Source organism: Helicoverpa armigera, chromosome 3 (assembly GCF_030705265.1).
Source record: "Helicoverpa armigera isolate CAAS_96S chromosome 3, ASM3070526v1, whole genome shotgun sequence".
Taxonomy (NCBI): domain Eukaryota; kingdom Metazoa; phylum Arthropoda; class Insecta; order Lepidoptera; family Noctuidae; genus Helicoverpa; species Helicoverpa armigera.
In genome coordinates this window covers 2,757,375-2,785,325 of record NC_087122.1, presented here as the reverse complement: position 1 = coordinate 2,785,325, position 27,951 = coordinate 2,757,375, and the positions used below count along the sequence as shown (strand labels likewise).

General features: G+C 37.0%; 1 protein-coding gene across 3 annotated transcripts; it reads left to right on the top strand.

Moving 5' to 3' along the window:
- Positions 1 to 27,920, top strand: LOC110383758 (transcription factor Ken). 3 transcript variants are annotated; one of them, XM_064043496.1, is made up of 6 exons: positions 3,606 to 4,148; positions 22,691 to 22,750; positions 22,864 to 23,046; positions 23,484 to 23,604; positions 23,752 to 24,225; positions 24,313 to 27,920. In XM_064043496.1, the coding sequence occupies exons 3-6, from the start codon at positions 22,871 to 22,873 to the stop codon at positions 25,240 to 25,242; spliced, it is 1,701 nt and encodes a 566-aa protein (XP_063899566.1). In that variant the 5' UTR covers positions 3,606 to 4,148; positions 22,691 to 22,750; positions 22,864 to 22,870; the 3' UTR covers positions 25,243 to 27,920. The 3 variants fall into 3 exon arrangements, with proteins under 3 accessions (XP_049691888.2, XP_063899566.1, XP_021200301.3); XM_049835931.2 differs by lacking the exons at positions 3,606 to 4,148; positions 22,691 to 22,750 and adding an exon at positions 1 to 372; XM_021344626.3 differs by lacking the exon at positions 22,691 to 22,750.
- The last annotated feature ends 31 nt before the right edge of the window (positions 27,921 to 27,951 follow it).

The following is a 27,951-nucleotide window of genomic DNA, read 5'->3' as shown; positions in this document are numbered from 1 at the left end:
CAACCGAGAGCGGCGCCGCAGCGCGCGCGCCACTCGCCCGGCGCCCGCGGCCCGCAGCGCCGTCGCGCCGAACACACCGCGCTCCCAACACCGCTCGCGACTGTGACTCTGCCCGGATTACAGTGATACTACCAGTGCATCACAGGATTCAGTTTCAGTGATTCCCGCGGCGAAAGTACAAACCGGGTCGCCGATAAGCGTTGTGCAAGTTGTTGCGCGCGGAACTCGCGCGCGGCCTCGCACTCTCCCGCAGGAAGCGTGTCGCAAGCGGGGAAGTGGCGCAAGCGCCGGGAAGCCGACGCGCGCGCTCCACAACACACATACCCTGGATTGCCCCGGCAACACTGGATTCTCTTCTAACATTGTCCCCTGGTAAGATACATCGACGTATACTTGTAGCTAAGTTATCATTGTGTGAATTAGAAAGTGACATTCTACAGAGAAAAGGTGTAATTAGAGGTTGAGAGACCATAATGCTTCATCCCGCGCATTCGGTTCTAAACGCAGAGATATTAGTGAAGGGGACTAGTGTCACCAACACACTCAAAGCGCACAATTGGCGTCACCGACGACTGAACTTCGGCTCGGGTGTCGGAAACGCTACAAATAAAGAAGTGAAATATCCAAGGACAATACAACTTTCAAGTGATTTCGCGCGCGGCCGACAATAAAAACTTCGTAACGCGCCTGCGCAACCTCTCGGTCTCACTTTCGACGTCTGCACCGAGCCTCGCTCGACGAGCCTCGCTCCACGAGCCGCGCTTTCAATAACTATTACAAAACCTCCGGCATGTCGAATTTTCTTTCGAAAGTTATCGCTGTTAGAAATTTGATTTGTGAAGTAATGATCGTTTCAACATTTCTTGGCTTTGTCGATGATGAAAATGTGAAAAGTGCGGCGAGCACATGTAACTGATCAAAACCTTGTAGTCTCCATGACCACAACTGAGTCATTGAGTTGGAGCTATTACAAACAGCACGTTCCGACCAACTGTCATCATTAAAGAGAACTGAAAGGAACACGGTCCAAGGCCAGTTGGATAACGAATTTTCGTTTAATATTAATAAATGGCAAGCACGGTCGATCGTGACGGATCCAATGGGGCACGCGGATGCAGAGGATCTCTGTGACCGAAGACTTTCACGCGACCAGCCGCCGCGATCACAACGACCGAGCTAAATCGAAATAATAAAACGACACGATATAGATGATATAATCGCTTGTAATTGACGAAATTCATTTCACGGAATTAATTTAGTTGCTATGCTAGCGATACGAATTCTTAGTGTCGTTACAGCGAATATCACTTGTTGTAAAAATTGCCTTGATGTTTTAGAATCACATTCACACACGCTCTGTAAAGCCATTTCTAAGAGACCTAATAAATGCAAAGGACGATAATCCTTACATGACGAAAGCATTGTACAGCTAAAGTAGAACATCTTATTCAGTAGGCTGTCTTTCTCTTACATAAACCATCTTTCTTCGAGGCGGATATTCATAATCCTTTCTAAAAGATCTGTTAATCTATCAATACATCGTGATAAGACCAAGTTATGCAATTCACGCGTGCATTAGCTGCTTAAACGCTTTCATTTTCAAATGCGAACTTTAGTGGGCGTGCCTCTAAATGTCAGGATTAAGAGTTATGATAAACATCGTGATTAGCCAGTGACAAAAGTACAATGAATATAGTTAAACTTTCACCCGGAGAAATGGCGACGCGAAAGTAAGGCTGTTCATTCGATGATTTCATCCCGATTTCACAAACCAATGTCACGAAATTATGACTTTAAAATTGTTCTACCTATACGTATAAGTGAGTGAGCAACACTTTCTGTCTTTCACGTTCCACGAATGCTTAAAGGTCGTAGAAAGATTAATTAAAAAATATTTGCAAGTGTAAATAGAGTATCAGGAAACGACAAAGTAATTACAGCTCATTTCCGAGTTGTTTTACAGTGAATCATTAAGATGGCCCGGTGACGAAATATGATAATAGTCGTCGCAGACCGTATCAACAAGCTAGACTTTACACGGCGTGTGAATTTTCGGAGTTTTATCACTTTTTCGGAGCATGATCTGACAGAATGTGAACATAAAACGGCTCTAAATTAAAACGCTATCAAATATTTACCAAATACTAGTGTGAACGTATTTTTATCAAAGAAACTATTCAATTGTTGATATTTTACACTAATGACTGTGTTTTAGTGGAACATAGATATTTCGTAAAACCGTGAACAGGCCATTGTTTTGCAACGCATATGAAAAGGCCTGTTACAAATACTATGATAGATGAATAGTTCTGCACAACGACAGTTCACTATTAATTTATCAATAGATCCATTTATAAAATATCACTTTAGCATGATATCATGTTTCCGTGTTTAATTAATTCAATGGCAATAAATATGTAGTAAATGTTCGCATTGAGATAAACAATAGAATTATACACGCCGCGGCTGATGTGGGAGCCTCTTACTTTGTTACGAAAATAAAGTCTCAATAACAAAAAATAAATTGAGAGCCAAAAACAAGGAGCAATTAAAGTAATTCTCACAGTAGCTGATGACGAATTTACGTAATTTGTGTCTTTTGAAGAAATTCACTGTGTTATCCAATCTGTTTAGACAATGATAGTGATGAAATGAAAGTCGAAAGCTGTTACGAGATCGGAACGAGAAGTTATAGCGGCATTAGCACATTATACGCCTCAAACACAACCATCTGTTATACTGGTCTGAGTGATCCATATCCAAATCTACATATTCATCGATATGTTAATAATGACTCGAAAAAATGATAATAAAAACAAAACCAGTGTTTTTGTTACACGTAACCTTTATTTCACACAGTATATTATTCAAGAACAGCATTTCGCATGTAAATGTCTCGAGGACATCCGTATTGCTAAAAACTTGTATCTGCGGAAGGACAATTCAAATTTTTTTCTAAGGTTATAATATCTTTGGATTTCTTTGATTAGCATCTCATTGAAATAGGTTTCTAAAACCGTTTGCACTGTTTTTTATATCTCTTTCAGATCTTCAAAAAATTCTAAAATTCACATGTTGCAAATACTCACATGTTTCAGAAACAATTCAACTTTTACAGAACCTCCTTTCTTTCACCCAGCAACAGCTTTATTTGCTTAAAACAAATGTGTTTTATTAAAACCATTCGCGAACTCTCTAACGACCTACTTAACTGCATTATCTTGAACGTCTTCACCTACTGTAATTGCGCCACGGTTTTCATTTCTCAGTGGCCACCCACGCTAAATACGTGTCAAATTGCTAATAGCATTATCAACTTTCATTGCATCATCGTCATCATCGGTTGTAATTATAGTGTTTGTCCAGGCGACACCGCTTGTTATAACAATAAACTTATCTGCTACGCTCATTAACTTATAACTACTCTAATATTTATTTTGGACCTGCTGTGTATTTAGTTCTGCATCCCTGATCCCATCGCCGGCTAGAATATAAACATCTTATATGGAAGCATCGTTTAATCTGTCGGTACCGTCAAGTAGGTAACAGCGGCGTAGGCGATGGCGGTACACATTGCAACGTGCCGATTCATATCCAAGGTCTTTCCTAGTGGAAGAGAACGGAGTTTCCTGCGACCGCCTATCTCTCGCGCACACCGACATTCGCACGTGAACGCACACGCGCCCACGTGTCGCTATTCTTTGTGTTCAATCTTTCCTAGCTACCGTTGCGAGGCATCTTCTTTTTGTGCCGTCCGGTGGCGTTTGAAGTTTGAGCCTCTGAGCGCTTCATTATATAGGCGACGTGCGATGCGCGCGCTTCGCAGTTAGTGTGTCACTAGAGCCCGCGCGAGAGGTGGCCTGCAAGGACTGTACCGCGCCAACCTTTTTTTCTGTGCGTGCGATGTTTTCACTTTCGTCATTTTGACCGGGCCAGTTTGATTTGACGTCGCTCGCGCACGGACGTGCCTAGTGCCTAGGTTCCGGCGTTGTGTTATCCTGTGATCGCTGGTGCTCCGGATTGTTTTTGTTTATGAAATTATTTTTGTGAAAAATATGGCTGTGATAAAGTGTTAATATGTTCGATAGTAACATTCTTTTTAATTTCTACAATGAGATTGCTAATAGAAGTGCACTACAGTTGGCAAGGTAAGGTTGTTTTGTTTGTTTACCTTAAATTGAGTAGGTATGTGGGGATGAGCATGTGGGTGTGGGCGGCGGGTAGGTAGCGCGCGGTCCGGTGGGACGGTCGGCACAACCTTGGCTCTAATGAACGCACTATTCGCCGCTTCATCCGCCTCTCGCCTTCCGAGCCTCGCTCGCCGAAGAGGTTAATAGGTTCACATTAGATGCTGGTTTGCGAAATCGACTGAGCTCAGCGTATGAACTGCGCCTGCGACGCTTTTCCACGGTTGGTTTCGCGCGCGTATTCCACACACTGAGGCGTTTAAGAAATATTCGAATGCGATCACTACCAGTTTCACATAGTATTTAATTGAGATGTTAAATATTGACGGCAGGAATTTAACACACAATTATGTTGTAACACTTTACATAAATCTACATACAATAGAGGAAAGAAAATTTTAATGACGATAAATTCTAAATTAATGTACAGTTTCCATATTTATTTCCATAATACATAGTTACATCAATGCTACTGCAGTAAAAACTTGGTAATTGACTTTAATGAAAAATCAACGAGTTTCCAAACAATTATTTTGGAAACTCTCATCGTTTACAGAAACACGTTAATGAACGCCAATTAATTACCTGTTTAACCGCGAATTTCACTTTTGATTGCTCGAGCATAAAATCGATTTCGGAACTGATAAATACTTGTTTCGCAATAGTAAAAGTCGATTCATTGCTTTTAGCACGTAATTAACGAAAATCTTTAACAGAATCGATAATTGTTAAAAGCATTATTTTCCGAATTTCTTCGTTAAAATTTGTCAAGTCAGGCGCATTTTCTTTATAAATATTTATTATTATTATTTCAAAGTTTACGCAAGGCAAGGCTAATCTCATGAAATTATTTAAGTTATTTTGTATCAATCGCGGTTATCATTAATTACCTTCCCAAGGCTTCGAATAATCTTGTTGATAATAAATGGTATTGACTAATATTGTTTTGATTGTAAGATTCGTGCGTGATCATACAAACACTTCCTTAATTAAACACCTATATTGATTAATCAAATATAATATTTCCCGGAAATTTTGTTTTCGAAGCTACAGTAGGTAACTAATGTCATGTTATTCATAGTAGATATAGAATTGATAAAAATATTTCGGCGGTGTAAAGTGTAAATAACAAAATATTTACTCATCGTGTTAAAAACAAGCATTTTACTTTATTTATTGCGCATAAAACTTTGACCCATATGCCACACAATAAAATATACAATTTCAATACGTGATTTATCTACAGCCTATATTGTTTAAAATAAACATAAAATTATTGAAATTACAAAGAAAATAAAACTCAGTTTACTGATAGGTCCGCAGGCCGCATGCCACTGCGCAGTTTAAAAACAAAAAACGTTATTAACACGTCGTATACTATAACAAGTTTTTGAACATGTAAATATAAGCTGTTTACTTTTCATTAAGGTAATAAACAAAGCTGAATCTACCAGTTTTGTTAACCACTAGAAAAGTCATATTTTTATCGCCAATAAACTAATTTCGAATCCAGTCAATACTTTTCCTAAAGACAATACCAATCTCAAAGACAAATCCAAAACAAACGATATCAAAAAAGATGCAAAACCTGATTTCAATTCAAATAAAGCTACAACACCATATTTCCTTCACACCATAGCCATTCTTGACATTCATACCAAAATTGACGAAGAAGATGAAGCCCTTGTGAACAAAAATTACGCAACGAGAATTGATAGTAATGTTGGGAGATAGAATTGTGTCAATGAAGCAGAAGTGTCGGCTGTTGGCACGAGTAAACAATTAAAGGGCGAGCTACGAATGATCGCCCAATGCCGTTTTTCTATTTGACTTAACGAATATCACGCGTATTAATAGTGTTCCGTAATGGAACTGAAATAAACTGAATAACATTGAATTGTTCGGATCTGGTTCTAAAGTTAGAATTTTTGGTGGTATCGGCACCTAATGTGGGATTTTGTTCTTATAAGATGATGTTAATTCCAATTTTAATGGTATGGTTTTTCTTACTGTGTATGAAACTAAAACTTTAAAATCTTCTATTAAACCTCGTAACTCATTCATTGTATTTGTTTTGTTATATCACACGTGTAGCTTTAATTCCTACGTAGATATTATGATAATAGCTCCTTGAACTTTTCTACGTTTATGATATATAATCCAATATACATATTTTTATTAATTATGACGGGTTTAACGTCGAAAAATTTCGTCTTATAAATATTTTAATAAACAACAAACCTTGGTATTCAAATTTGTTATGAAACCTCTGTGACTTGAATTAACTGTAGCTTTATTATTTTAAAACACGTCTATTGGCCTTCGTATTGTCTGATTAACACGATGGTCACTTCGATAAGAACTTCTGTTAACAGTTTGATAAGATTTTTGATTCGTAACCTTTACATTTCGATAGATTTAGCCGTAATTACTATCTATTGTACTTTGGGTTTAAATTCCTAGAAGACCTACTGAGACTGACCTAGCTAATAAGACTGGCTGTCATTATCTGTAAGTGGTATGTGTTCCTTACAAGATTGTTTCTAATTAGTTTCTTCAGTAAGACACGTTTCTTTACTAACTTTATATTCGCATTGTGTTTTGTTTTCAATATTATTTTACGTTACGTTCGTCTTGTGTCGTTGTACCAATTGAAACACAATCAAATAATTGGTTTCGCATAGTCAAACACAACATTAATTACACGATAATATTTATTTTACGCAATATCAAATGTAACTAGCTTCCTTGTGGAACAATCCACTCGGTTATCGTCTACACGTGGTTAAAAACTAGATCTTTTTCCGTCTGCAGTTTGCATAAACTAATTATGAACACGTCCAAGGGCCGCTGTTTGTACAATAATAATCTATTCGTTACTTTTAATTGTAGTGTAACCACAAATGTAACTGTTGCAATTAGGTCACGCAATGATTCGATTGTAACTCCTATTTCCTGGAAATATGGCACTGCTACTATGAATTTATCACGACTATTATACAAACGTTGCATAGCAATAGGAAAAATCTTGAATCTAATTAGTATTACCATCTATAATTGTCTTGAATAATAACAGGCGTAGGAAGTATAGAAAATAAAGCAACGTAAACGTTCTTAATAATAGCGGACGTAAACTGGCAAAAACTCCTAGAGTTGGTTGCGCGCGAATATGAATTTTCAATAGAAACGTAATTAGTAAAACGCATCGTTTGTTAACAGGCTTTGTGTACGTATGTAACGCACTGAGAAACTAGGTTTACAACGTAGAAACGCAAACATTTCTAAAATCCCAAATGCGAGAGGCGAGCTGCTCGAAGTTATTTCGCAATCGGCATTTACTCCTTGCTAAGTCGACATAAACATTTTCTCAGAAACCACAAATATATTCGGCAGTTCGGAACCACTTCGTTTATCCATCCGAACAGGAATGTGTCGAGCCGTTTTATCACTTAAAGTAATTTCTTCATAGTTCTGCGTACCATTTGACATTGAACTGAATTAAAAAGCGTTATCACAGGGCTCGATATGTTTGTCAGTAGTGTGCGCCGGTTGTGAAACACTCGTAACATTTGGACAGTAGTTACATGGAGGCTCATTAACATCTTTTCGTTTTGGTTATAATCATTATTTAATTGAATTTTAATGTATCCTTACTATTAGAATGTGACGGTCACCGGCCGACTTCTTCTATTAGCACAGTTAACAAGCTCCAATTCGATCAGTCATTTATCTCAGCCAATTCTGCGGTTTTACTACCGACATTTCATTTCTTAAAACTTCAAACAGACCAAAGGCGGTACTTCTAAGCTTTGAATGTTTAAGTCAAGGCCATAAATGACGCTATTTTGAATAATTATAAAAGTAAGAATAATAACAAGCGGCAGATATGCTAGTTCAAAGAGATGTATTGTATTAGGACAATAAAATTCGGAATGGTCGTTGTCAAATGACTCCCAGCCCTTTCTTGTTCCTGTTCACGGTACAAATTACCGAAGGACGTTGGAACTGGGTCACTTCGGAAATAGTTTATTGTTATCGGCTAGTCTGCGCACACGCAATGCTCACACGCACGCCCAAGCCGCGTTCGATTTTCAAACGTTTACGCACACGAACGAGCCCCCGACTCAATTAGGGTTCATCCTTTATAACTCTCGGAAGTCCTTGTACTAGTTTGCCTTCAGATGTTCAATATCATCATTTATATCTATGGGTGCGGTACCAAACGGCTTCCGCTTTCGTACCAAATCGAATACACACTTTCCTAAGGCCGACGGGTCAATAAAATTGAAAAGGTGTCGGATTTATATTTTCATAATATAATGTCATTACGAGTGTTAGAGGCCAGAGCGTTTTGGTCTATTAGTTTTATTACGCAGTTACCCTTGCGTTGAATATTTAATATTTATAGTCTAACGCTTTCGACAGACCCTTGCCTAGCGCGTTCTTCTACATCGTAAGTGTTTTATGCAAGGTTCTTCGTTTTATTATTTCGTATTAAACAATGCACCTCGACATGCATTACACAGACAATTTTATAGTCTTGCTTGGTTTACACCCAATGCATCAATTTAATAATAACCTTTGGAACCTTGACCACGCCAATAAATTAATTATAGTCGCTTGTCACAGTTGGCAATAAAAATTCTCATCTACGCATAAACTCTGATTGTTCACAATTTTATAGGCAATTCGATTAGTGGCAAGTTGTAAAATAACTTAAAGACCTCAAGGCTTCCAAACAATAACTCACACACGGCCACGCCGCTGGCACACCGCCACACAATGAATAATACTGTTTCATAGATAACGCATAGACCTATCAATTTAGTCTAGCACATTCACAGGCGCACAAATCTGCGCTCACATCCGGAGTAGGGCGGCCTGCGCTTGTGTGAGTGCACTCACACTCTCGCGAAATTTCCCACAAATCCCCACTATTCGGCGCACGCGCACTCACACAAACAAACCCTAGAGTAAAGAGTAATAAAACTGAAGTATCGTGAACGAAAGCACACGTTTCACGCCCAACGTGTATTTTTAGCGAAAAGCGAGCGTACGGGTAGGTCAGTTACTATTATGACTGAAATTTTGATAAGAGCCATTGACTATCATCGTAATGAAAGTTACGCAACAGCTTTCATTAGTTCTTATCTCTCCATTGATATGGCCTCCGCTAATATAGCTAATATTCTTGCGAGTACCTCACAAGTTCTAGTAATAAAATCTTCACAGTATAGAGTGGTCATCGCAATAAACTGAAAAATTCCATCGAACATCTTATTTATCACGTTTATACAAGAAGCAACACATAAATATTTTATCTCCTTCTACGACGGTCAACAGATTTTTTTCCACCGAATTTCAGGGAACCTCGTGTCAATTTTCCATAAATATTGAAATTAATTCTTCTGATTAGACTGGGTCTAGTGATAGGAATAATATTTAATGTGATTCTGTCACCTTGATGTACTGTTTTGTGTGCTACCGTAGAAAGTAAAACACAAGCGTCTGTGTTCGGAATAATAAGTACCTACGATATTATGAGTCAGTCTGCGGTTTTTACATTGTCAAAGCTACTCAGAGCATGATTCAATTGTTTCAGAATTTTAGCGAAAGACTGCTAATAGGTCATCGTTGAATTTAGAACGTTAATAACCATAAACAATTCCATTTATTTGATTTTCCTTTCAATAAATTTTATTGTTGTCTAAAATAATGTCCCCGTATTCATTTTCCATGACAATTAGTAATGCAATTATGTTCATTTCATTTCAACCTTTCGACTGACTGATTAATCATGCGATCGTTTTATACAAAATACTATACTGCACCTAAAACAAAATAGCAATTGGTGATCACAATAAACTAGATAATTATCTATCCTTCCCCTGCCCTGAAAAACTGCACAAATGACGCTCAAAGCAAAAACATCTAAAAATTCACTTACGTCATTAAATCCGTCTTCCTTTTTACAACCTATTATAGTCGTATTAGTATACATAATATTACTCAAGTAACGTATCCTTGCTATAAACTCAACTTTTATAGCTTCATTGTCCTTTCTTGAACAAGAATCTTCACCGTAAAAAGCCGTACCTATATTTGTAGTTAATATTTTACAATCCTTTAAAATTCCTGTTTTGGTTATGAATGTACTATTATGTTAGTTGTCTTTGTCAATAAAGTTATAAATTATAGTAGTAGTATCTTTGTAAATTATATCTTTACAACTTAAGCCGTTCCGCCACTAGTAATATTTGTTTTAAAAGTAACCAATTGCACTGATGATGATTATGTTTTCACTTATTTTGTGTGCCCATTGCTTTCATTTGCCGATATATGCAATTCTTTACTAAGGGATTTTGGAACTCTTTTAATCTGATGAAATAAATGTTGTTCAGATTCAATAAAATCATTTCTCGAGTTCCTATTAAGTGAACACCTGAATATTTTAAGCTCTTTTCTAGAAGAACACACGAGGTAAAACCATGCTCCAAACATATTTCTCATTTAGACCTCCATTAGCTAAACACAGTAACCCTGTTAATAATTGACCGACAATTCTCCAAGTATTGTCGCCCTACTATTCCACATAAATGAGTGCATACAAATATTTCATATTAATAAAGTTTCCTCCTTCAGCTAGTTTTCCTGTTCCATTAGATACACAATAGAAACTTGACGTATTTGCCATATTTTATTTTTATTTGTGAATGTTATTTACGCAGTTGTTATTAAAATTCCTTTGAATATGTCTAAAAATGAATCTTAAGCAATATTTACTTCTACTGTATCTATCTTTTCCGAATCATCATTTCTTTTTTATATTTCTCCCTTCTTAGGGACTACTGGATACATATACGATAACCAATCAGTGATGCCTAAAACTACATTGCATATTAGCTCATAAATGGACTATTGCTTAAGCTACACAGAACATGTGAATATGAAAACAAAAAATATAATTTTAGTTTCCATCGCTCCATTTTCCAGACGTGCTCAATGTTTGCAGAGGTTGCGAAACCCGATGGTTATCTCAGTAAAATTACGGCACATTTTCCCACTTGAGCAACCGTTACACTTGGTTGATGCAAATGTAACAAAAAAAATGAAATTCTTTTTAGATCGCCTTATCTCTTCGCTGATGTATTCTGAGAAACGAACTTTTAAAAAACTACAGATATGATATGTCCCTGAAATGTTTGTGTTACAAAAGCTTGGGTTACACATTTTAGCTGCAAATGTGACAACAATATCGAATTTGAATTCTAACTTCATCGCTTTGGATCATGAATGAATCTTTTTGTAAGATAAGTATATTTACTGGCAGATAAATTTAGGAGGATTTTCCAGATAATGTGAGAAGGTCCAAAGCATACCTTTGTTTTTTTTGTAATTTTCCCTTCAAACATTTTTGTTATTGGCTTGACATCCCTGATGATTTTGAATCCCTGATGTATTTGGAAACTGTGACATTTCAACACAAATCCGTAGTTTCGCTTATCTTCAGCAGTAGCATGCGTACGGTTCCGTTGATATTTGACTTCACTGATAACTCTGAAATTAGGACAGAGATTGTATTGTGGTTCTCAGTTGCGTGTCGTGCTTAATCTCTGCTTGCAAACTTCATGTTAGGTTTAACCATTCTTTGTTATTCGTCAAGAACTTCTAAAGCTTGCGAGGCCTTTACATTTGTATTTCCTTTAATGACTACAATAAGATCAAATCAATCGGCGTTTCTTTAATTTACGAAGTTCTAAATAACATGCATTTCATTTGGACCGTTGAAGGTTTTATTGTCATCCTCGTTTCTTTTACCTGTATTGGGGTAACCCGTTTCGCGATTCTTATAAGAACGATGATTCAGACATTTTGTTTTCTTGAGAACATCGGATGAAATAACTTCTTTTCATTAGACACATCCGCTGGATCTAACCTTTGCAGCATTATTGTATGAGTGTTTTCTCGACTCTCTGAAACTTTAGTACTATTTCATTTGAAATAAAATTGATTTTATGTGAGAACATTTAACCATTGATTGGTATGATAATAAAAATATTTTAGTATTAAAAATTATCGTCTTGCATTATAGCAATCAAACAATAATCCGTATAAGGAAACGAACAAGATATAAGAATTGAATAAAGATCTTCAATTATAAAAAGATATAATTCCATAAATATGCATGATGATAGACATAAAAGGAAATGTCTGTATGAATGACGAATAAATTCTTAAGACTTGCTCCTAATACATGCATAGGCAGCTAAGACTAATATGCATAGGATCCGACCAAATATTGATAATAAATCCTAAGGAGATTAAGAAACTGATGATACTTTCAGCCAAAACAGTAATGAGGCTTATGAAGATTACAACATTAGTTAAACCAGGTCTCAAAATTACCCCGAAAAAATCTCACGTAACCGTGATGGACATAAAAGCAAGGAAATCAAAACTGAGTCGCTACAACAGTTACGTGGCCGCATTACGTAAAGCCTTTCGCATACTTTCTCTGACAGCAAAATTTAGCGTTCGCTGTTATGCAACTTCACGAAATGGCAGTCGACTAAATTTCATCATTTCGACTACAGAGAAGATCACGGCTCATATATGGAAGTGAGCGACGAAATGACGAAATAAGAAATGCTGGAATTATATTTTTAAGAAAACGTGTCGTTGTCGCTTTATGTGCATTTGGACATTTCGGTTGATTTACTCCGCTTACATTTGCACCTCAGTCAGAAATTACGTCATTGTTCAATTTAGAAATGTCTTTTCAATTACATTTAGCTATCTGCATAAATTACGAAGGTTGGACTGAAATAGAATTAAAAACTGTACAAACCAGATTAAAATTCAAAACTGCTTTTATAGTGGATATAAAGAGCATTTATTAATTATTATGCAAAACAATCAATAACAACAAGAACTTCTTGGGAACAGTACCTACGTTGGTACTCGAGACCGGTATTCGTTATTATAGCCACTCAAGTTGGAACAGGAAATTTTCAATTAAAAAAATCAAACATGCCAACAAATTACCATAAATTCTTTAACAATAACAATATCGTTGTAGTTAAGTTCAGTGCTGACTGGAACGATGCAAATGTGAGTTTTTACCTAAGACTTGTGTGAAGTAACTTTCTAAAAACTGCTCGAGTGACCTTGAAATAAAACGCTGTTACAAAACCGCGGGCCGCTCGCCGGCGCTAACTCCCCCCTCCTGTGCAACGTGCCCGCGGATCTACGCACGCTTCACCCACACACGCGCACGCGCACCGCCTCCGTGTGCGTACCCGCCACACATGCGCGCGCACACACACACACACACGCACCTCCAAACAAACACAAACAACACGTGCAGCCCATGTGTGCGTTAATCAGTTGAATGTGTAGAAAGGAGTGGTGAAAAATCTAGTCCGGTCCTACAACCTTACGACATTCTAAAGATTGACATGCAATTCTTTAAAACGTGAGCACTGAAGGAACTTCTAACAACACAGTGATTAATGAAATGAATCACTCGATACTCCCGATCTATTGTGCGGTCTTCGTTTGCGTCATTACAAGTTGGAAAAACCGAAGAAAATAACTTACTTTTTTCATTTTAATATTATTCTCAAAGGCCATAAAATTATTCCATTCATCCATTTATGCATCTGCGGCACGCTAACAAAACACACCTTAAAATTCTGTCAGTTTTGAAATCATCGAATTCCAAATATGTGAAATCCTTGAACAGTGATGTGGGTCATGACCAGGTTCCAATATGTGTCTCGTGCTCGGCTATTAGCATAGAGTTCTGAGCGCGCGCCGATATCTTGCGCAATACTGTTGACTTTCATCCTGAAGGTCAAGTGCCATCCTATTTCAAAACGGACCTTGGACGAGTCTGGTTTACCTCGGACCGTTTGTAGAGAACAGTCGAGTAAACGGAAGAGATTGGTGCTAATAGATATTAATCAAACAAAGACGTCTTTATGTTTCGTTAGCTGCTTGCTTTCAAATATAATTTGCCTGTGAATTTTGCGAAGATCAAACGCAAACACTTCAAACAATTGAATGTAACTTTTTAGACGAGTATCAAATTAATAATAGTTGTATTCATATAAACTTATGTTCAGTTTGTTACAAAGCGCCCACAGTTGCGAAGGTCAACTAATTTCGCGGCGTGAGAACGCCTCTATATAGATTTAATTCATCATAATTTGCTGTAATAACACCAGAGATATTCAAATGACTGCCGACAATCAAATCCGACCTTTTCTTAGACACGTTCTTTATAAATAGTCATCTAACTGCCACAGTGATCGCAAAATGTCGAACACGAACTCGATTTGTTTCCGAACCAAAACAGTTGCGAAAATGTAGAAATACGCCAGAGGCGGTGTATCGATCAGTAACGCGACGCCAGCACCTCAGGAACAGAGGAAATCTTCATCTGAGCCGACGGTGTCAAAGTTTCGCAATCGCATTCCGAAACGACGATACATTTGTAATAAGTGTGTATGTACATTAGAGTTGTTTGCAGTAACAGTTAACAAGTATCTGGCACAAGGGATCGATCGTCAATCAAACGCAAGGTGAGAGTGTAACCGCGTAGCTATTTTAGCATCATCGAAGGTAAAACTGATTTGCGCTTTCGGCCCAAGACTCTCTCGTACAAGGGTACGATGGCATTTATAAATAAATACGTTTGTCAGTTGCCAGCGACGGTAATGTTATGTTTGATTATTGATTAGTATACAGACCACTGACATTCCAAATCACACCCACAGACAGACGACACGCTCATCAACCTAAACTTTAGCCGACCGCCAAAATATCAACTGAATTATCATACGCCTAAACATCGTATGTTAAAAAACGCAGATGATTATAAAATACTCGGCTGGTGAATGAAACCATCAAAATATTTAAAGCATAATGTAAAACGTCAAACCATTTTATCATACAAATTATCGTAATGGCAATGATCTCATTTGACTCAAGTCGACACTGATTAAAATAACTAATTTGGATAGTTCCTTGTTTTTACAACGCAAAAGGAAATTATCACCGATAAGCTTATCGATTTCAGACGTGAATTCCTCGGTTTTGTTTTCGTGACAGTTACAAGATGTTGGGTGACAATGAGTGTGGGAATCCGTGGGGAGTGCATCGATGGGGCTTAGAATGCTGACGCGGGTCTCGGTATGAATGAACTGGCATTTGTTGTGGAGTCGGCATTACATAATGTATGTGGTGCGCGGCGCAGTCGGTGCTGGCCGAACATTTCGTCGAAGGCCAGCAGCACAAAGCGTGTGCGGCGTATCGCTGGCCACGCGCGCCCCGCGGTTTCCTGTTTGACGACTATCGACTTACATCACTATCGCTTTCTGTCATACTTTGCGAGCCTGTTAGAAGCTTGTAAAGGGGTCTGGTCTGTTGCTAAGTACCTTTGTACATGCGTTTGTCATTGAAGCCGTGTACTACCGGCATTATTATTACGACTTCCCAAACTCGTAACTTAGAACTCTTCCTTATTATTAAATTATTCAAATGCCAGCATTCGTTATATCACTTTGATGCCTCGGAGCGCGTTTAATTGATATATTAGCATTTCGCAAGCGGTCGCTGTGGAGTGAGTGTCTCGGAGATTGTCGCAGAACTTCAACGGTTTATAGAAGTGGCGTTAAAATGGATACAGACAATTTAATTTTGTCGATCATTTCAGTTATGTAAATAGAGCAGAAACCCGTTCACGAGCATGTAAATGCAGCTCACGAGATTATCTGCGATTGTGACCAAGCGGGCCGAATGGCGTCGATCCGGTGTCAATCGGGAATCATCGAAGCATGCTGAGATTTAGCCTGGATACGCCATCGGTAATTGTTAGCCACATTCTCGCTTCACAGATTTATTGTTTTGTTTTCTAACGCGAATGCGTTTTGCCAATAACTTGAGGTTTATTCATCCTCTCATAATGTCTTCATTAGCATTAAAATAAGCATTTACATATAATTTGAATTCTTCTTGAATGTCGCTCTAGCTATGAAATCTTTTAATTACAACTGTTGTAGGTACCCTAATTCTAGAATTCTTTCACAAAGAAATTGTCAGACATTGTGATAAATCAAAACTCAATTCAGCTTTGGATTTGTCCAATTATTTTAACGACATCTTTATGATTGTTTAGGATAACAATATTTCATTGAAAATTACTTACGATGACATTTCTATGAGAGTGATCTTTTGCAAGAGCAGGCGTAATGCGAGTGACCTCCGTAATGACGACATCTCTGACGTCGACTAGTCTTGGCCACCGCGATTTATTTATTACTTGAACTTCATAAAGATCATAGATTGTGAAATTATATCAATCGATTGGAAACAATGAAGTGTTAATAGCGATTGTGAATACTGTTTCGACTGACACAGTTTTAATATTTGTATTCAATTGCGTTGAGTTTATTTTTGATTGTTTGGTGACAGCACGGCGTGTGGACATTGTTTAGACAACATTGTAAAATGTGCGGCTCCTTGCGTAACTTCGGAATTAGCTGTTTCATAACGTTCGCGTAGGTATCTATCACGTCGCCATTCATTGCCGGCCTAACATGTAAATTATTTTCAGTTTATTAACAAGGCCGCATTTGTATCACTACTTGACAATGTACTCGTGAAAATGTTAAAACGTTTCTTTCACGTGACTGTCGTTTGTTGTCCAAAACGGTCCTTGAAGAACATATTTCTAGTATCAATATTAATTTAAAGTATTATTATTTGGATAATTACAGCGTTCTCATCAATTTTCCAAGGAATTTGAATAAATTTCCATTAAAAGAATATAATAGTTTTGTATTGAAACAGATGATGACACATAATATTGCTTGTGAAGCCCTTGTATCGATTTGTTCAAGAAAATGTTTCATATTTTTGTTTTGTTTACGTTTTAAGAGGATGCATTCGTTTCTACATACACGTTATTTCAAATGATATATTTTGAAAGACCGGAATTTTTAAATAAAATTGTCCTTATTGGCGAGTCGCTTAGCGGACACACGTTCAAATATTTTCGTGATGAGGAAAAAGTATTACCTTCTAATAATTTCTAAAACTTCATTTAGGAAAATACACAATTCCTATGAATTGCTATAAAGAAAGGTAGAGATTTATTTACTCTCACAGACAAATCGGGAAAACTTAAAACTATGATGTCAATATGCATATTTTTCAGTTCATTTCATTGAAAACATCTAACACACATGGTAAATACGGTTCTTCCCTAAACTTCACATTTAGAATATGGATGATAACAATTCAATTTACACTACAAATTCGCGTGAAATTAAAGAGCAAAGTCATTCCAAAGTTCAACAAACAAACTACAGAAACAGAAATAGTTTCATTCTACGATGTAGCAACAAATAATTCGGTCAATATCCGCAATAAGATAAAATCATGTTTCACAGATACGCGTAGTACAAAAATCAGCATATTTGACAAATAGATTTTCGCAATTTCCAACTATTTCCTAATAGAGAGCGAAAGTTGGGACTTTTTTCAATCATACGCTCCAGTAGGCCAATAGTCGATGTCTTGTACAATTTCTAGGCTTGCAACAATGTTTCGTAAACCGTTTATTACCCGTAAACAGTCTGTCTCGATTGATATGGTCAATTTATTGACATCCGAGTTTTCTACCGCTTTCGTTGTTACGATGTCAATTTGCTTCAGCGCTTGCTCTGCGACTGCAGATTCAAATGTTTTCATTCAAAGTATTTAACGCTTTATCGTCTTCTTGTTCGTTTGCCCCAATAAGGTTAACTTTAACAGCAGTTGAAAAACTGACGAAATTATCAGTGGTTGTTGCGTTTGTGTTTGTAGCAAAAAACAAGTGAATTTCTGACTTTTTATTGTCCTTGTACCCTTTCATTAAATTACAATTTGCATACATTCTAAATCCATTTCGGGCTTACACATCCACTTATACAAAAACTGAACGCAATAAAACAACACATTAATTTTCTTTCGAAGTTGTTCAATTACAAATTACGAGTGCAACATTGTAGGTTTATTAACGTTTTAATTCCATAGCTACAAACCAATCTATAAAATTGATTCCCTAATAAGTTAAAAAAAAACCGTTCTCGTTACACAGACATGCCATTACTTTTGTAAATCGTACTAGATACTAATTATTTATAAGTACATATTGAGTTACAATTATGTCGTTTTATTTGTCCGTTTACAGTAACATGACTGTCATAAAAACCATTAAGAGAGCAACAATCTAGGATCGGTGCGGATCAAGTAAGAAAGATCGTAATGTGGTGCCATTCTAGGTCGGTACGTGGTTAATTAGTGTGGGCAGAATTATGTAAGCCAGCCGGGCGTTTCTTTTATGAACCAACCTTGATTCTTGGACTGATTGAGATATTTTTATAGATGTTGGTAATGTAAACAACTGTTGTGTTGTTCTTCCTGATTGGGACTGCTGTTTTGTTTTTTTTTTGTTTGAATTTCGAATGCAACTTTCCTTATTTTATATACCAAGACATTTTCTTTTTTTTAACTAGCGATATTCTCTCAATTTTAGCTACATAGTCGAATGATGATTTGTTTGTTCCAATATACAAAATCTGGAAATAAATCAAGGAAAGGAGCTAAAGTACTATCAAAATCAAGACAATATTTTATTTTGCTATTAATAGCCATTACAACCGAGGTTTCCTTAACGCACGATAATTGCAAATAACTAGCCTAGCCCACTGACCTATTTCACAAACTTGCGAAAGATAAAGATCTGATAAAGATAACTATCAGCATTCTGTTCCTATATCTTTAACACGATTAAACGGCCAGTTATTATTTTTTGTTTTTTTACTCTTTGTTTACGCTTTAAAAATGCAATGTTTTGAACTACATTGCTTAACTGAATTACCTTCATTGCTCCCAAATGAGTAAGTAACAGGCAAAGAGATTGTGTTTATTATTAAGTATCCGGAATATTGTTTACTGAAAAGTGTCGGTGAAAGTGAGTGTTAAACTGAGGTCGTTTGTAAAAGGCCATGCGTATGTAAACTGCTGGCTTTATCTTTCATTCACGTTTTGATAGTGTTTTGTTGCGTAAAGCTGTGTCGTAGGTAAGTGGTGCCATCTGTTGGGTTCGTAGAGAAGTTGTGGGTAACCCATCTAGCGGGATCTAGAGAAACTTTGGGAGAAAGGGAAAGTAGTTCGAGTAATAAAAGTAAGATGGCATTATTTATCATACATAAACAAAGATTGAAATTATATAGAAATAATGTTCTGTAGGTAGCTTATACAATTGTCTGCAAGTAAAACAGTGTTATTGTGTTAAAAATAGCAACAATATAAAAAATGCATGGAAACTCCTTAGATAAAAGATCACAATCTTAGGAAGTGGCTGTAGCATTCAGATATCATACTGAAACTACAACCTGTCGTCATCAGGGTTGGCAGTATAATAAAAACAAAAATATAATTGAATGTGAATATAATAACTCATCAAATTCTAATTTATTAAACCAAGTACGTAAAATTATTAATTTTTAGCCTTGTTCAAAATAATAGAAAAATCCATCTAAAAAAAAACCGTCAACGAATACTTGAATAAGAATTAATTTACAATGCAGCGTTGCCTCCACGTCTATTGAATAAAATATCTAAAACAAGCCATATATGAATACATAAACTTTTCCAACAAAATAAATTCTCCGACTCAACCTTGAATATTCAAATCATCACAAAATGATTGACTCACAATAAATTTTACGTCTGTACCGACTTCTATAAATAGATGGTATTATTTTTCTTAGAATTACCTATGAACAATCACGTCTTTGGTAAAGTAATTTTCACTTTAGTGCAATGAAGCGAAAACTAACTACACCGCAGCTATTGACAGCCTCTTTGAGTCATCGATCGATACGATTTTGTAATCAACCCTGAAATAGATAAGCTATAGAAAAAGTATACAATAGTACATTAATTCAATGAACTTTGTATTGAAAGTAAACTGTTCAGTGCGTATGACACCAATTTTCTAAATTCAGTGTAATATGTTAATCAAGTTACAGACGTTAATCAGGATAAATTTCAAATTGATGTCATCTTCGAAAATGAGACAGATTATATGCCATCCAGGTTAGCCTGACAAAGGACTATCAGCTTCCATTCGAAAAACCTTGAACCGGCTTCAGCAGACAACCCTAGATAACGCTAATTTGATGCAAAACATGGGAACTGCATCGTTTCGACCGGCTACGCACGGACAATGGCGGGTGAGCCAGATGCGCACCGCTGGTTCCAGGCCTGAAAATAGAGCTATATATCCACTGTATACGATTTAGATAGTCACTTTAGTATTGCCTTTAGTCCCGCCCACGGCCGCCCAAGGACGTTCTGTAACGCCCATACTGTAAAGAGATTCCGTGTTTTGTAGCCAACCAAATTCAGACTGATTTGCCATGGGCTTTGGAGGCTCAGACTCATTCAGTTTTTGCACAAAAGTTTACACAAAGGATTTGGTCAGGTGTCACTATTACTTATTTACAGGACGCTGATAAATTCATCTCAGTATAATTAAGATGCTACTCAAAAGTTGTTACTTTTACTAGCCGTCTTAACCTTCGATTAGTTACACAGTCATAACGAATATTTTTGAGGCACGACACTCAATGTTCTTAGTTTTTTTACTCACGTCTCCGGTTGTATACGGGTTTAATTTTTGTAGCCTTCAATTAGTCTGATTAAAACACTCTCAGCCCACATTCATTGCCCGAGGAAAATTTAGCATCACGGTCTTCAACATTATAGCAACATAATATCTCATTTTTTGTGGCCCCGTACAGATACAAAGCACTTAATTCTCGTTTCAATGACTGCTCGTTTCCCGCGCTCAAGGAAATGTTAACTCTTTGTCGAGTCACATGTAATTTTTATTCAGCTCTTAATTAACGCCCGGAAAAGTAAAATACATTTTTATGCATAATTTAGATAATTATGTTACCGCATATGGTCGTCATATCAAAATATTTTATAAAAGTTATGACACGTGGAAAATTTTAGGCTATTAACAATTTGGAATACGGATTATTAGCTCAGATGTTTTGGAATCGACAGGCACAAGATGTTTTGCGTGTAAACGAAAACTTTTAAAACGAAATGATTACGAAGTCGTGACATGGCGGACGATCAAGATCGTCTTGTGCGAGAACATTCCGCAGCGTGCGCACACGCTTACTTGTCCCTCATTGCACTTTTATATACAACCGCAATTAAATATGACTTTTGAGCGAAACAGTGCAACAATAGAGCAGCAGTTGCCGACAACAATGAGTACTGTTCCACCGCTTGTGACCCCACTGTTGCTAAACCCCGACACAATGCAAAAGAAGCGCCTGTTGATCGTCTTTTAAACGATCTTGCGCTTCTATCGCAACGCTAATAGCACGTTGCGATGCTTTATCGGGCCAAGGTCCTATTGCAACAGGCTTTCTAACACCTGCGACTAGGACTTCTGTTGCTACCTTTGGCAGTCCAAGAACACGTCAGCTGTTCACGTTAATTTAAATTCTTATCACCTTTTAACCTTTTTAATTTGGTTGGGAAACGAGAATTGTTTGGTTAAAAGCCATTGTATTGTATCTTGAAATAAATAGTGTTCTTGATGTCGGATAGCTAGATATCGATTTCAATTTTGCGAGCATCGATATTGAATCATTTGTTATCGTAACAGTCGGCTGGCTGCAGCCTTGTCTTCCTTTAAACTAGTCGTTTTCAGTCTGGCATAGAACAAGGCTAATGAACCGAGAACGTCATGTCGGGCCTCAGTTTCGGTTTGATTTCACTTATTTACGTGCTAAATTATACAACGATTCTGATCACGAAACAGTAATTGAACTCATCTTCCAATTAGATAATATTATTCATAGAAACACAATGGCCGCCGAAATTGATTAGGTACATATTTGGTAAATCGTTTCTCTTAATTGCCGATTCGTAGCTGCATTCAATTTCGGCTTATAATTGTACATAATAATATCTGCCTTATGATTTTACTTCCTCATGACTAGAGCTAACAACAAACACTTAGATTTAATAATTTCAGTCTTCACACGTTAGTTAAGTACAATAGGTATTTGTTACACCTGGAATTTCACACAATTGTAAAAACTGAGAGTACGATGATCGTCGAGATAGGTTTTATGTTTTCAACAAAAGTGTTGTTATTGTTTAGCTCCTTCAATGATATCGATGGGTTTTATGTTTATAACAAAAGACAAAACTCGCCCACTAATCTTGTCGGCAGGTACAACTATAAATGTTATTGTGCTACCTGCATTTCACTTTCACTTACTTTTACTGGGTTATGCAAAGCGTTTAGGAAGTTGCCGCCTTCTGTATAGTCTTAACTATCATTTACATTTAAAGCTACTCCAGCATTCATGGCAGCTAGTAGCTTAGCAGTGTATTCATCTGTGTAATATTTTCAGTACACAGACGAAATCATCCACCCTCCCACCCTGAGTCGCATTCTTCACCAAGAGACCACGGTTGTATTTTCGTTTACCGTCATTTAATTCTGCATCATCTTTCATATGACCAGGGTCAGTAAAGTGAGCGAAGTGTAGTCTTCAGATGCTTATGGTGTTTTCTTTTGTTTCAGTGCTGGAATGATGGGCGAGGGCCTGCTGACTCTGACGTACGGCAAGCACCACGCCTGCATCCTTAACGAGGTGGGGGCGGCGTGGCGCGGCGCCCGCTACTCGGACCTGGTACTGGTCTGCGACGACGCTGTGCCGCTGGCGGCGCACAGGATCGTCATGGCCGCCGCTAGCCCTCTCATCAGGTAATAATTGAGGACTTTTTGAGAATCTACTGTTGCCTTAATGTATTCCAGAACATGTAAGATCAGTTACGTCAATTCACCAAGGGCTTTGAATATGTACTGTGTCCCTCATATACTGCCTATTTGCACTACGAGTACAACTAACGATAGTTCTCGAAGAGACCACCACACTGTAATCTAATCTTAATTATTTAATAAGGTTAATTGGTAAGCCAATCCAATAACACTGAAGTAACCGGTATCTTGTAGGTGTAAGGTAATGAGTACACGGAAGATAGATACATACTATTTTATCTGGACTTTAGACCAGGATATATGAATAAAATTACAATTACTTGACTACTAGCACCTGCAATATTTTATTCAGAGTAAAGTTATTAACAACATATCTAAGGTTCTATGAAAAATGCAAGGCTAATTAATTGTTTGTTTTCCAGGAAAATACTGGATGATACGCCGTCTGTGGAGAGTCCGGTCACGATTCACATGTCGGGCATCAGCAGCACTCTCATGAGGCATCTCCTTGTATTCTTGTACAGCGGCCAAGCCTACATTGAGGTTAGCATCCAACCTGTTTAACTATTCACTATACTACTATATTATCATAATATTAATTAAATTCCAACTAACGCGTCAGACTCCTGCTTAACATTTGCATTTCATTAATTTAACAAGGATATTAATCATTATGTCAATCTTTTGCAGTCTGGTGAAATAGATGATATGCAAGAGTTGTTCGAATTATTAGAAATCAAATCGGACGTATGGAAATCAACAAAGGAACGACAACAGGCAGAAGAACGCAACCGATCGTGCGAGCGACTAAAATCAAAAGCTTTGAAAACAGATATTAACAGCAATGAGAGCAGTAAACACGATGCACCATCAGGGTCATCACATTCAGAGAGTGAACTCGCCACCCCTGGTGCAGGATACAGCAAAGACAAAGGCGATGAAAACATGAGTATAAAGAAAGAAAATATGTCAACCAGTAGTAATGATGAAAGAGAAGAAGAAGAACAAGATGGAGAAAACAGAGACAAGGAATGTGGACGACTTATGGCACGACGACGAAGCTCTTCAAACCCGGTTAACTTGTCAGTAGCAAGGAATTCAGAAAACACAGGCAGTGAACACGATGACTCACAAGATGTTGATGTGGAAACAGTTGCGGCCAAGGTATGTAACAAAGTTGTTTAGAATAATCAACATTAAGTTTTATGCATGTAAACAAACAAATGTAAACATGTACTCTTTTTATTACAGAACATTGCAAGGAGAAGATCCACATCATCGAGCCAGGAAGATCAACCACAAGAGACGCACTACAGGAGACAACTACTAAGCGACCGGCTAGGACGAGGAATTGAAAGAGCTAAAAGGAAATCACATTACTTAGAACCACCAGAACTAGATTTACGAACTGTAAAATTAGAGGATTACGCGCATCTTAAGCCTCCTGATCAAGACCTCATATCACTTGTTCAGACGTCTCCCGAAAACTACGTTGTCACACCCCATCGGAAAAGAAGACCTGGCTTCCACAACTCCCCCTCACAGAATCCTCCGTTTGTATCATTCCCCCCAAGTTACTTAGAAGAAATAGCACATCTGCGGTATACACAAGGACCCGGTAGTGCCGCCGCTGTTGCTAGCGCTCGGCTTGGAGTCATGCACCCACTGAGCACTTCAGCACCGCCGTATCTACCCGAGAGGAGTGCTACTCCCCCCACAGCTACGCACGAGGATGCTCTCAAATATCGACCTCCAAGTGCCGGATCGTGGGGTCCGTGGTTGTGTCAACCACAAATGGGTGGAGACGAAGCACCATCGACGGAACACGATCAAGGTTCAAGTAAACAAGCACCAGTCCGAGAATACCGTTGTGAATATTGTGGCAAGCAGTTCGGAATGTCGTGGAATCTCAAGACTCACTTACGAGTGCACACCGGAGAGAAACCGTTTGCTTGTCGACTCTGCGTTGCTATGTTTAAACAGAAAGCTCACTTACTGAAACATTTGTGTTCTGTACATCGCAACGTGATATCATCCAGCGAGAATGACGGGCGGACGAACACGCCCGGTCGGTTTAACTGCTGTTTCTGCCAGCTGACGTTCGAGGCGTTACCAGAACTCATTCGGCACTTGTCAGGGCCACACAACAGTTTGCTTCTCAGCAAGAATCTACACGAATGACGCCCGGCCACGTGACGCGGCCGCTCGCGTAACTTTGGACTTTAAAACTTCTTCTCTCAATAAGAGAGTTCAATTGTGATATGTGTTTAGATGGATATAATGTTAAGTGTTTAGTTATAAGACATGTGATATCGCAGAGCGATACTCATAGTGAGGCATTCGCGGGAGGTTCCTGCGGGTGTGATGTTGATTACTAATTTAAAAAATCACATGTTTGCCGAATGGGTCCAAATTGTTATAATTTGTTTAAAAATTATAATCCGGGACCAACACCTTCCAAGATAGTATTTATTTGAAAGATGTATTTCATTAGGGTAAATATTATTAAAAGCCACCGACACATTAATTCCTTAAGCATAGAAAATAGACATGTTTGTCAAAGAAAAGTTGCGAAGTATGTATAAGGCCTAAAGAGATAACGTCACATAAACTACCTCCTAATTTAAATCAGTATCTTGATGAATCTACTGTGGCGTTAACATAGGTTCGTATTGACTCGACACTGTCACAAGTGGACAGTCAATAGATCTAGTCAGAATTGGAACTAAGAATTATAACAGTTGTAAGTTTAGCCCATTACGATTGGTACCAATGTTCTTTCATGAGTACTTTTGTACTTCCAGTAAAATATAAATGTTATCAATAAAAATCCTCCATAATGCTGTATTTCTCAGGGTCACTTATCCCCACTTTGTTCCAAAAAATCTGACTTGACGTTTCGCAGCTTTTTTCGACATTTACAATCTCAATATTAGGTTTTATCATTTTTATGTAACTTCTAGAAAAAAAATGTGTTCGTAATAATATAATTTATAGTATGCACATCCTTCCATTTGTTCGTGCCGATTATTGCAATGTGGATAGCACCAAAGATTTGTAAAGCAATAAAAATGTTTTGGTGTACAATTAAGAGAAATTAAAGGGACCTGAAATGATTTTGATTTTGTTAACCTTAAAGTATGTAGGTACCAATTTAATAATCTCATCTGTAGTTACTAACGTTCAGTTTTCTGTAACCACTTCTGTAATTCCGTTGCGAACTTTATGAAGCTTGAATATCTTCTTATTTTTGGATTAATTTACTTTAGTGTTAATACGAAGCTTACCAGGCATTATTTTCAAATGAATATTTTTATCAACTAGTTCTTTAGCTTTATTAAAAATCTTCGAAACTTATTTTCGATGTCGCTTTTTATCGAACACATTACTGTGGCCAGTTATATTAAAGCTATTATTTTAGTGAAGGCTGGATGTTCAATCTTAATTAAGGCTTCTATTATACAAAGTATACAAAATTAGCAATCTATTGTTTCGTCAGTACGATGCCAAAAGTGTTTTCATTCATCAATACGTTGTATTGTGCCTCGATTCTTGTAAAGTGTATTCCAATAAGCAAGTTTGATACTGTACTCAATTGGAGAATATTTTTCGTAATACTCATTTTGTACAATCCGTTTATACGTACTTTTATTTGGAATTCCATTTATATTATATTGTCATGAATAGGCGGATACTTGTCAATGCAATTATTGTTGTCTATGTTTACTTCAATAAAACTAAAGTTACCAACGAGTTGTTCAAAACCTAGAGTAAACTATGAAATTGTCGAGTTGCTTTAATGTCTCTTTCGAACGTTACCTATTATACCTGATTTTTATCGTTTTTTCGTGTTATATTCGACGTCGATATTGACGTAAATATTAATTGGGGAACAATTTAATTTTAAGGAATGTGATTTCAAGGAATCGTTTAGGTTTATTCTATGTGATAATTTTCTGTTTTGTCTTAAGTAGGCACGTTGAGAACGCTGTCTTCCAATGCGTTTTCCATTTTAAAATCTTTAGTAATGGAACATGTGAATGTATTAACAGCATACGTACTTACATCTGCTAGTACAATAAGAGTTGTCTTATTTCTTTTATCTTTTATACAGACTGTATACAAAACATTGATACTATGTGTTGGTGCTTCAATATATTCGCGTGTTCCAATACTCTGTAAATAAAAACTAGGATTAAGTCAACGATGCATGACAAAAAAAATCGTCCACAAAAACTGCTGCCTAACCTATACGTAACTTGAACAAATTGTATTTTTATAAATATTTTCTTCGGAACCACTTGTAGAATAGGATCGTTGTGATATTATCTCGGCGGAAGTCGGAATTGCCTTAAAATATTAAATATCAATGCAAGTAGGTAACTTACTTAATACGTAATTTTAGTGTTTCTTAGATGTGTTGTTGTAAAATAAGTTCACCGTTTGTGGTATGCAATATTACATTACATTACATTTTGGAAATATGATAATTTACAACACAGAAAAATTACAATGACAGATAATTATAATTGTCGATTGAGATAATTAAATCAAGCAGCACATCGAAGAAACACTAGAAAACCGATTCGAAATATTAATTTGTAAAAACATGACGTTGTTAAGAATAAAAAAAAATGTAAATAGTAACTAGTTTTAAGTTTAATGGTAAATAAAGCTTAACTTAATCTTGTTGAACTTGAATATTGATTTTTCTCTGTTAATTGTAAATTAAAAAGTATTTGATAAGTTTTCACATACTTGTACAATTTTATGTAGATATTGTTTAGAAAATAACATTCTGTAAAAATGTGTTCTTACCGTAGTAAATTAAATAACGAGAATATTTTAGTTACACACTCCACTGTTGTTTATTTCATTCCAATTGACTTG

Coding starts and splice junctions, on each gene's coding strand:
- LOC110383758 (XM_021344626.3), top strand. CDS start 4,078: ATGTTCGATAGTAACATTCTTTTTAATTTCTACAATGAGATTGCTAAT. Junction 4,149..22,863: donor AGTGCACTACAGTTGGCAAG/GTAAGGTTGTTT, acceptor CTTTTGTTTCAG/TGCTGGAATGATGGGCGAGG. Junction 24,226..24,312: donor TGGAAACAGTTGCGGCCAAG/GTATGTAACAAA, acceptor TTTTTATTACAG/AACATTGCAAGGAGAAGATC.